The 12,651-nt window shown below is 19.4% G+C and overlaps 3 protein-coding genes across 3 annotated transcripts; 2 read left to right on the top strand and 1 right to left on the bottom strand.

The window, feature by feature from the left end:
• Positions 1-461: 461 nt before the first annotated feature.
• On the top strand, positions 462-5,384 carry PGSY75_0616400 (hypothetical protein; the record flags this gene model as incomplete). The annotated part of the gene is made up of 1 exon (XM_018784747.1): positions 462-5,384. The coding sequence occupies one exon, from the start codon at positions 462-464 to the stop codon at positions 5,382-5,384; it is 4,923 nt and encodes a 1,640-aa protein (XP_018642801.1).
• A 1,090-nt stretch (positions 5,385-6,474) lies between these two features.
• PGSY75_0616500 (TRAP-like protein) lies at positions 6,475-10,539 on the top strand (the record flags this gene model as incomplete). The annotated part of the gene is made up of 1 exon (XM_018784748.1): positions 6,475-10,539. The coding sequence occupies one exon, from the start codon at positions 6,475-6,477 to the stop codon at positions 10,537-10,539; it is 4,065 nt and encodes a 1,354-aa protein (XP_018642802.1).
• Positions 10,540-10,901: 362 nt separating this feature from the next.
• On the bottom strand, positions 10,902-12,560 carry PGSY75_0616600 (hypothetical protein; the record flags this gene model as incomplete). Its single annotated transcript, XM_018784749.1, has 1 exon — positions 10,902-12,560. The coding sequence occupies one exon, from the start codon at positions 12,558-12,560 to the stop codon at positions 10,902-10,904; it is 1,659 nt and encodes a 552-aa protein (XP_018642803.1).
• Positions 12,561-12,651: the final 91 nt, after the last annotated feature.

Raw genomic sequence — 12,651 nt, forward strand, 5'->3', positions numbered from 1 at the left:
AAAAAAAAAAAAAAAAAAAAAAAAAAAAAAAAAAAAAAAAAAAAAAAAAAAAAAAAAAATATATATATATATATATAAATAAAATAAAATAAAAAAAATTTTTAATTTATAAAAAATTTTTTTTTATATAATTATATTTTTTTTTTTTTTTTTTTTTTTTTTTTTTTTTTTTTTTTTTTTTTTTTTTTTTTTTTTTTATTATTATTATTTTTTAATTTTTTTTACCAACATATTATTTATATCTCAATTTGATCATTATTAATATTAAAAACTTTTGAGTGTTCAAGCGTGAGATGATAAAAAAAAAAAAAAAAAACAATTTAAAGAATGTAAAAAATATATCATATATATATATTTTATTTATTTATAAAAAATGAGAAAGAGGAGAAGAAAAGTTATGAAATTCATTGCATACACAATATGACAAATGTCAAGGTATATATTTCTATTTATATGTAGATATGCCTATTTATGTTTCTTTTTTTTTATTACTTGTTTATAACATTGTAATAAAAATTTATGATTGCATACAAAATTGTAGAGTTATTAAAAAGAATGAATTATTATATGTAAACAATAAAATTTTATTATGTGACAACTGGTTTAAAAGAAAAACAAATAAAGATAAATATAAACATAATATTAATATTAATAAATATGTCAATTGTAATGCTTATAAATCATGTAACAGAAAAAATAATAATGTAATTTATTTTAATAAGGATAATGAAATATATGTAAGTCTATTAAATGCACCTATTGTAGGTGTTAAAATAAATGATGACAAATATAATGCAGATGTTATAGAACATAATGTCAAAGAGAATGAAGAAAAAAATATATATATAAAAGATGATATAAAGAATGTAAACAAGGAGCATATAAATAAAATATATCATATATATAATATATATAATACAAATAGTGTTTGTAATAATTTTAATTTTATTAAACCACAAGTTATAGAAGAAGAACCCTTTTCCTTTTTCACCCATTTGAATAATTATTCTTTATTGAAAGGAAAAAAAAATAATTTTTTTTATAAAGATAGAAATAAATTAAATGACTGGTTATGCACACAATATTTGCCACAAAATATATCTTGTAGATATATAAAAAATATACTGTCGACTTTTAGATCCTACGATTCTAATATCAAGGAAAATATATTATATCATTTATTATTAAAATATATTTATTATAATAAGAATGATAATACATCTTTTGAGAAAAAAATAGAGTTATTAAATATTATTGATCAAAATAAATATAAATTTATATTAGACCATGTAAGGGTATTACATAAGGTGGTAAAAAAAGAAAAAGATAAAATTATTAAACATATATATAATGAAAAAAATAAAGACATAAATATAAATGATAAAATTAATGATGAAACAAATATATTATCTATTTATAATACAGAAAAAAATAATATAAATAATAAAAAAATTTTATATGATAATATTAATTATAATAACAAAATTATTGATATTTATTTAAAAATGAGAAAAAAATATAATATCCTTTTTGTAACTTTAAAAAGAGAAAATAAACAAAATGTTTATAAAATATATAAAAAAATTAAAAGAAATATAACATTTTATGATTTTTATGATCGTTTACTTATTCTGAATTATTTTCATATATCTCATGAACATCGTTTAGTATTGTTGTTTTTTAAAAAATATATTTACAAGTTATTAAATAAAGAAAATATGTTTATTATAAATTTTATAAATTCTTTTTTTCAAAATAATATATTATCAAAATATATTTTATATCCAAAAAGTACATATAATGAATCTATATACACAGACATAAAAACAAATAAAAATATATCAGAATATATAATAAAAGATAAATACAAGTTATATTATTTGCCTATAAATACATCAAATTTTATTGAGTATTATATGAAAAATTTTTTCTTTCCATCATATCTTTTATCTAACATAAATAAAAATAATAACAACATAAATGTTCATACTTATGACACAAAATTTTTATTTTATTTAAATATGTTACATTCCTTTTTAGAAATGAATAATTATTATTTTATTCATAAATTTATAGAACAATTTTGTATCTACTATTCAAAAAATATATCTAATCATATAATATATGATGATAATAAGTGGTCTTTTTTTATTTTAACATTATCTTTTTTAATGAGATATGTATATATGAAAAGAAAATTTCATATATTTAATTTGAAGGAACATCAACATAGTGTAGATATACATTATCAAAATGAAAGTGATGAATATAAAATGAACGCTATAAAAAATATAAATAATAATAATATAAAAAAAATAAATGAAAAGAAATATATTATTCACAATAAAAATGATAATTACTTATCATATCCTATTCATATTTACAATGAGGATATTTTTAATTATCAACAAAATTATTGTATAACAAATTATTATAATCATTTAAATCATCATATAATTGATTATATTAAAAATGCAATCACAAGAGGAGGAGATATACATAATAAAAGAAAAAGTATATATAAAAATATATCACTACTATTATTTTTGCAGTATGTTTTTTTACTTAATTTGGATATAGACAATATTCATTTTTTAAATAAAAAGTCAAAGAATTATTTTGAAAATATATATGTAGTAGGAACTACACATCAACAAAATGGTCAATATAATAACAATGAGCACTGTGATAAAAGGGTTCATTGGAATTTAGAAGGGATAAAAAAAAAACAAAATAATAATAACCACAATAGTGACAATAATAATAATAATAATAATAATAATAATGTGATTGAAAATAATAATAATGTGATTGAAAATAATAATAATTTGATTGAAAATAATAATAATTTGATTGAAAATAATAATTGTGTGAACAAAAAATGTACCACTTATAATAGACCATCCATATTTTACAGACATGATAAATATATGAACAAAGATACATATTTACATTCAAATAATTTTTTTTTATTTCCATTTCTTATTAAAGGATATAAAAATATTTTAAAAAGTTGTTTCTTAAAAACAAATTCAATAAGTGACAATATGATGATTTACAATTACAGCTTTGAACAATTATATTATTTTATTAAAACATATTTGGATGATAATATAAATAAATATTATTTCTTATATAATAATAAAAATAAAGAAAATGAATTAATTTTAAATATAAAACCTATTTTATCTTTATTCAAAATAAATATTCTCTTTTTTTTTAAATTAATATATATATTAGATATATGTAATTATAAATATATTGCCTTGTCTATTATCAATAAGTGTAAAAAAAAAAAATGGTTTAAAATAATTAATAACAAAGTTATAAAATTATTAATAAATAAATTTAAATATAAAAATAATAAAAATTGTAAAAACAAATTATATTTATTTTCCTTATCATTTATTGAGAATAATGCAGTATCTGAATATATGGATATATATAATAAATATAAAATGATCATAAATTCAAATGATAAAAAATTTATTAAAAAAATTTTCAATTCATTAATTCAAAATGATAATAAAATAAAAAATAATAATAATATTAATAATAATGATATTTATTATAATAATTATTATGGTGGGACTACAAATAAATGTTTTAAAATATTTAAGAAATATGCCTTACCATTAAATATAAAACAAATCTTCTTTCTTTTTAATCATTTACAAAAATTTAATTTAAATTATGAAATTATTATCTTATATAACCGTTTATTCAAATATAATAAATATATTAAGAATAATATTTATTTAGATAAAGATACACAAATTTTTAGAAGACAAAAGAAATATGTAAAATCTTCAAGCCATATGTATAGACGCATTTTTTCTATTTATATTCATTCAATTTTAAGTGTAAATAATTTATTATTATTAAATGATCAAGAAAAAATAATCAAAAAAAATAAAATTAAAATTAAAATGAAAAATATTATATGTCCATCTACTTATTCTATCCTTTATAAAACCCCTTTGTATATATTTCGTCATTTTATAAAAAAGTATAAAAACAAGCAACTACATATGTCACCAGAAGGATGTGATAATATAGATTGTGATCATTCTAGTGATGATAAGAATGTGAATCCTTTATATAATAATAAATGTGTAGAAGGCATTAAACATATGAATATTATAAAGAAGGAGGTTAACATGAAAAATGTGAATATCATAAAAAAGGAGGACAATATAAACAGTGAGAATAACCTAAAAAATGATGATAATATAAACAGTGAGAATAACCTAAAAAATTATGATACTATAAACAGTGAGAATAACCTAAAAAATGATAATAATATAAACAGTGAGAATAACCTAAAAAATGATAATAATATAAACAGTCTGAATCATCGTTATATTAATATTAAAAAATCAATTGAAGATATAATACGTGGAAACGATTTATTTTCTTCTTTTGATGAAGAGACAATGCAAAAATTCAAAAAAAGTAATCTTGTGAACAAATTTTTTAATAATTCATTTAATCCTACTTATAAATTATTATCAAAAAAAGACTACACTTTAATATTTTATATTATAATGAAATATATTTATAAACATAAAATAAAATACACATATGACATTTTATGCATTGATAAAGAAAATAATTTAAATGTAAAGGGGGTTGGGGAAAAAAAAAAAATAAAAAAAAAAATAAATAAATATTATAATAATATATTATATATATATTTATATTTTTTATTGACATTAAAATGTTATATGAATATATATAAAATAGATCAGATAACTTTTTTAATTATATTAAAAATAATTATAATAATGGATGACATGACTAGTTTTAAAAATTTTCTTTTAATAAATGAAAATAAGAAATTGATTGATGATAATATATTATATATAAATTCTTTAATAAATAATTATTATGTTGATAATTATAAAAATAACATCAAAGGATTAAATGAAAAGGATAATAATATGATATTTTCTATGAAACAAGGAATATGTATTGATATGTATATAATGAAAGATAACAATTTAATAATATATAATTTAAATTATTATAAACTTATTAAAAAATTTTGTAACATATTTAAATACAATAATATATTAAAAATATATTTTTACTTTGATTGTAGAAAAATATCACACACATTATTAAATTTATCATCCATTTTTTCGCATTTTAAATTTTTAAATAATCCACAGTTTATAAAATATATATATGATAAAGAAGGAATTTTATTATCTCCTAAAAATATTTATGACTCTTCTCAGTTTGTTATATTTTATGGTAATTGCATGTTTAAAAAGAGCAAAATATTTGAATTCTTAACTTCTTCATTTTTTAAAAATGTTACAATACATAAAAATGATTTAATAAAAGATGCTTATGTCTTTTCAATAAGAGGAGAATAATAAAAAGGCCTAAACAAATAAACAAATAAATAAATAAATATATATATATATATATATATACAATTATGTTGAAAGGAAAAAATAAAATTGTGGTGTGTAAAAAAGTTGGTGATTCATAATATAAGAGGAAGGAATTAAATAATATGTCTTGAAGTTTTTGTAGGGACAATATTTTATAAACGGTGAAAAATTAAATTAATTTTTTCATATATATATAAAAAAAAAAAAAGAAACTTATAAAAATGAAGAAGTAATTAAAATATAAAAATAAAAACCATATAAAAGAAATTATAATTTTTTTTTTTTTTTTTATATTACTATATGTTGTTGTCGCATGAAATAATCTGGTCATTTCTTGGAATACATGCATGTACCACAAAAAAATGAAGTATACACATATATACATATATATATATATATATATATATATATGTTAAAAGAAATTTATTTTATATTTATAAAATGGTTATATATCCATTTGTAGGCCTGTCTATAGTTTAATATAAAAAGTGCTTTTATTTTAAAAATGAGACATTTAAAAAATTACAAACAATATATATAACACTTTTGTATGATCTGTTGTTTTTTTTGTGTTTTTTTTTTTCCCGCACTACCAAATGTAAAAATAAGCACACATATATATATATATATATATATATATATATATATATTTATTTATTTATTTACTTGGCTTATTTTATTTTTTATGTGTCTTATGTTTTATATATTATTTTAATTTTTTTTTTTTAATTCAAATTTTATAAAATTAACTTTTTAATTTTTTTTTCAACTCCATTTGTTTATTATTATTTGTACACCACGTTTTATGTGTGTGTTGATGTGTATGTGTCTATAACTTTTTTTTTTTTTTAACCTTTACATATATATATATATATATATATTTGATAATATATGAAAATAATGAGATTTTAATTCTGATAAAGGATTTATTAAACGTTTGAATAAAATATATGTATATAAAAATATGGTTCATCTTATAATTACATTTTATTCTATCAATATATAACATATATATATATATATATATATATTTTTAATATATATACTTTCTCTCCTCTTGTGTGAATATATGAAAGTCGTTTGTCCTCTCCTCTGTCTTGCTTTCTTCTTATTGACCCTTTTAAATGTAACAAGGTGTGATAAATTAATTTCAAAATTTACAAAGCATGGAGATCTAGACTTAGTTCTATTATATGATATAGGTTTGGTTGATGATGCTGAAAACAATCATTTGAATTCTTTAGAAAATATAGCCGAGCTAGGAAAAAATTTGCTGGTTAAGAGTAATAAAAATATAACTTTGTCATATATAACATATGATGATATAAATGTTGATTTAAGAATTGAATCAAGAAATAATGATAAAGTAGATAATACAAATAAATATAATAAATATAAAAAATATAATAATAATAGTGATAAAAATATAGAGGAATTTCAAGATGAAGTATTAGGTACTAAATTAAAATCATCATATAAGAACTCAGCACATTTAAAAGCATTAAATTATATAGGATTAAAACATTTTTATAATTCAGAAAAAGAATCAATTAAAATGGTTATCATGTTTATGAATACAGATGGTGATTATAATATGAGTGATAATAGATCTTCTAATTATCATGCAGAATTAAATTCAATACATTATTTATTTGATAGAAAAAATATTATATTAAATATAATAACAAAAGTAGCTTTTAAAAATTATTGTCATTATATACAACAAATTGGTTCTAATACTAATGAGTTATTAAAATGTGTCTTGAAAAATTCTTTTTATAATAAATCAGCTTTAACATATGAAATTGGAAAATATTATGATGATATATCAATAAATGCAATATGTCATGGATGGTCTGAATGGTCTCAATGTTCTGTGACATGTAATATGGGTTATCATTTTATAAAAAGAGATTCATTAGGATATATAAAAAATTCTAAAAGTGGATTATATAAAAGGAAAGGGAGAAGTTGTTTAGAACAAAGACATTTAATAATTCAAGAATGCTTTAATACATCTTGTGATCACTCATTAGATATATGTGATAATTTATATATGGATATATCAATATTATTAGATGACTCATCATATATCACATTAGAATCATGGAATAAATATATTATACCTTTTGTTAGAAAATTTATAACTCATTTTAATATTAATCATAATCAAATTAATTTCTCATTAACTACATATTCTAATCATACTTATAATTGGTTCGATTTTTCAAACCTACTTTCAAAGGATAAAGATAAATTATTAACATATCTAGAATATTTTAAATTTAATTTTGGTTCCTCTACAAAAGATATCAAGCAAGCCATAAAATATATGAATGATCATGTTTTAAATACAAACTATCAAAGAAAGGATGCAAAGAAAGTTATGATCATCATTAATTCAGGCGAGGTAGATAATAAAACTGTTATGTTACTACCAGATATTCTGAAAAATATTAAAGATACTCATAATATTCAAGTATATTCTATATGTATTAATAATCAGAATGTCGAAAACTGCAAAAAGTTAAGTACTCATTCGATGGAAAACGATGGATCCAACTATTCTTATTCCTTCTCAAATGCTTCAGATTTGAGATATAATATGTTTGGCATACAAAAAAATATATGTCGCAATGTGGTAGGCAAGGTTAGAAGAAAGCTGAGAAGTAGTGCAAACATGGAAAGGGGTGGTAATGTAGATGAAGAAAAAAATAGCAGCATTGCCCAGAAAGAACAAAGCGAGAGTGATAACAAAACAGATGAACGAAAGGAAAAAGGAAATATGTCCACGTCAAATGAGCATAATATATCAGTAAGAATAAATGATGTTGATGATGTTGATGATGTTGATGATGTTGATGATGTTGATGATGATGATGTTGATGATGATGATGATGTTGATGATGATGATGTTGATGATGATGATGTTCATGATGATGATGTTCATGATGATGATGATATAATCACACATGATAATATAAGAACATATGATGATCCTGTTAGTCAAGACAATTCAACCTTTGAAAATCAAAATTTTATGGGAAGAAAAAAATACGATTCCAAATATACGAGCAAATTAAGTATTAATAGCTTAGGAAATATAAATGAATCTAATGATAATCATAATAATTATGATTATTATGATGATGATTCATTAAATCAAAATAAAGGATTTTTAAAAAAAAATTCAATTATTTTGAAATCATTATATAATTTAAATGAAGATTATGTAAATAACAATATAAATAATAATGATAATAGTAGTAGTACTAGCCGTTCTGGTAATAATAATTGTGGTAATAATGATATACCACATTTTAAAAATATGAGGAAATATAATTCAGAAACAAACATCCCTAGCTGTAGTAAGAATAATAAAAGTTCGAATGGAAAATTGTTGAATCGGTTATATAATATGTTATTTAGAAAAAAAAAAAAATATAGAATTAAAAATATTGATAAAGATTCAAAAAAAAAAGTTGATAAATTTATTCAAAATATAAAATTGTTAAATGATAATAATGATGATAATAATAAGATTGATGAAAAAAATATAGAAATACAATTTGATACTTTGTTAGATGGTATATTTGATTTCTTACAAGATTATGATAATTCAAGTCTCAGTACGTTTAATGATTCTATATTAGATGATGATTGTGTTTATTTTTTGAATGCAAGATCTTGTGGTTTCTCCCTCGCGAACCTTCCTACATGCGATAAGGTGAATGTGGAATCTGAAATAGGAGGAGAAATAGGAGGAGAAAGAGATGATGATGACGATGATGAAGATGATAATGATGAAGATGATGAAGATGATAATGATTATGATGGTGATGATGATAGTGATGATAATGATGATAATAATGATAATGGTGATGACCAGTCTAATAATAATAATAATAATAATGATAATAATAATGATAATAATAATGATGGTGATGGTGATGATGACCAGTCTAATAATAATAATAATAATAATAACAATAATAATAATGAGCATGATGCTGGTGATGATCATAATGAGAAAGGCAACGATTATATATCTCAATATAACTTGATATTAAAAGATAAATCACATAATGATAATAATTATATGACAAATGAACATGAACAAAGGATGGGGGGAGAGAAACAAGAAAATATGGATATATTATCAAATGAAGAAGATAATATTTCCTCAAAATATAATAATGACCTTCAGAGAGTTAAGAGATCATTAGATTTTCCAGAAAATTTTATTAAAGACAATTATGAAAAAACAAAAGATATTCATATATCTAAAAAGGAAGAAGACAATGAAAATAATAATAGTAAAGTACATATTAATTCTCAAAGTAAAGAGGAAAATAAAAATGTTGTAGACAATACAATTCCTTGTAGTAATAAAAATATAAATGAAGAAGATAATGATATTAATAATTCAATAAAAATTCCAAATATTGGAATATTTGATAAAAGCAAAATAAATTGTAGAAATAAAAAAGCATCTAAATTTGATCAGATTAAACGATTTAATGATAAGATTAAAAGATTTAATGATAAGATAAATAATTATAATAATCCATTAATAACAAATCTGGAAAATAAAAATGAAGAAATAAATGTGCCAAAAAATAATGACGATGGAAAACAAAAAAGATTTCTTCCTATAATTAAAAATGATTATCCAAAAGAGACAGGAGAGAAATATGAAAACAATGTTATATATGAAGAAAATAATAAAACAGATATTAATAATAATGATATGCATAATAAGGATGTAGAAAAATTATATAAAGATAAAAATTCACACCATATTAAAAATAAATATGATAAAGATAATCTTACAGAAAATAATGAAGTAATGCAAAGATATTCAAAAGATAATGATGAAGATGATGAAGAGTATGAACATTGGCATGGACATCAACATGATACAAAATATACACCGGTATATAAATATGCAGCTTCTTTTACATTGGCTGCTATTTTATTTTTAGGTTTATCCTTATATTATATAAATAATAGAAAAGGTAACCAAATTATAAATGCAAAAGCGTCTAATGATTTTCCAGTATATACTAATGTGAAGGAAGTATCTTGTAAGGAACAAAATATAGAAACAATGAATGAAATGCAATGGCAATAAAAAAAAAAAAAAAAAAAAAAAATATATATATATATATATATATATATATATATAAAATAATTTGTTCGTTGAATGAATATATATTTATTCCGTTTTATGTTTTGTTTTTTAGTATTATTTAAATATAGTTATTATTTAATTTTTATTATTTGACATATGACATTTTATATTTAATGTTTGACTTTTATTAATTTTAATTTTTTTTTTTTTTTTTTGACAAAAAGTCAAAGAACATGTGAAAATCGAGCACTTGTCCTTAAAAAAAAAAAAAAATAATAAAATAAATAAATAAAATTAACAACTTAATTATCACAATATATATATATATATATATGTGTACTTATTTTTTTATTTTTTTTTTTTTATAAATATATTTGGTTGAATATTTTTTCCTTTGTTGAAGCATCTGTCTGCTCAGGTTTAATAACTCGTACTAGACTTCTGAGTGTTACTATCAAATAAGGGAAATTATCTATTGTATCAAAAACAGTGACATTTTTTAATAATAATGTTGAACCTATATCTATATGTTTTTTATATTCTATTTCTACTTCTTTATGTAGTGATGCTGGCATTTGTCCTGATGGGTCCATAACAATAAGGAAATAGCCATGATTACGACATATAATATTTTTAACTAGAACTATCATCCTTTCAATTTTATAATTAGAAAAATGTTTATTCTTTAATATATTATGTATATTATATATATATAAAAAAGATTCTTCCGATTTATTCTTGTTTATATATTTATGTGAATTTATACCTAGATGAAAAAAATCTAATGGTATATTTAAAATTTGTAATGCCTTAATCCATGAATGATATTTAATAAATGAGAAGCAAAAAATTAATTCTTTTTCTTTATTATAATAATAATTATTATTATTATTGTTATGATTATCTTTTGTTGTTTTCGTCATTTCTGATATATTATATGATTCTAAAAACATATTTAAATTACTTGTTTTGTCTCCATTAATGGATCCATTTTTAATGCTGGACTTGTCATATATATTTGATATTGTTGAAAAGCTTTTCATATCGTCTGTTAATTTTGACATATGCTTGGTTCTGTTACTTTCATGTATCTCATATTCGTCAGAAATAATTGCGTCTCCAATTTCTTCGCACGAAATATTATTATTATTATTATTATTATTCTTAATATTATTATTATTATTATTATTCTTAATATTATTATTATTATTATTTGTTGTATTATGTTCGTTATACAAATTGGTTGTGTTCATTTTTTTTTTTTTTTTTAAAACTCGAGGGTCTTTATTTAAATCATTACAATTGTTTGAATACATCTGATTATCCTTTTGGAATATATATACATCATCTGTTTTTTCTATATTCTTTTGTTGGATAAGTGTATCACAACAATAATTATTATTATTATTATCATCATTATGAATATCTTTATGTTTTTTATTTCTATCATTATGTGATAAGGACCTTATCATATTTGTATTATAACTTTTTTTTTTTTTTTTTTCTTCATATGAAGAACAATTTTCATCTGTATTATATTCATCATCTACGAATTTTTGATCACCTTGATGATGTTTATTATTTATTTCTTTATTTTTTAATATTGCTTGTTTTTTTTTATGTTCATTATTTGTAACATCGATATTACCTCCCCCTCTTTTATTTAACTCATTTGATATCATATTATTATATTCACATTTGTTATTATCATCATGATTATATATCCTTTCCTTGTTTACATTTTCGATATGATCAAAACCAACACTTTTTAATTTATCATTGTTCTTACTCTTATGGATATTTTCATTATTAATACTTTTAAAGAAATTGTCCAAATTTTTTATATTACTAATGTTAAAATTTAATATGGAAGAGGATGAATTTTTTGGCTGTACGTTTTTTTCATTTCTTTTCTTATCATCTTGTTGAATATTTTGGTCCTCGTTTTTTTTTTTTTTTTTTTTCTTCTTCCACTCATCGTCACTCTCATCAAACAAGCATGATAAATTTTCATCAAGCATATTGTTAATATAGAAAAAAAAAAAAAAAAAAAAAAATAGAAGCAGGATACCGGAATGATTAAAATGCTTTATTATTTATTTGTACATGTGA

The sequence above is a fragment of the Plasmodium gaboni genome, chromosome 6 (genome assembly GCF_001602025.1).
Source record: "Plasmodium gaboni strain SY75 chromosome 6, whole genome shotgun sequence".
NCBI lineage: Eukaryota > Apicomplexa > Aconoidasida > Haemosporida > Plasmodiidae > Plasmodium > Plasmodium gaboni.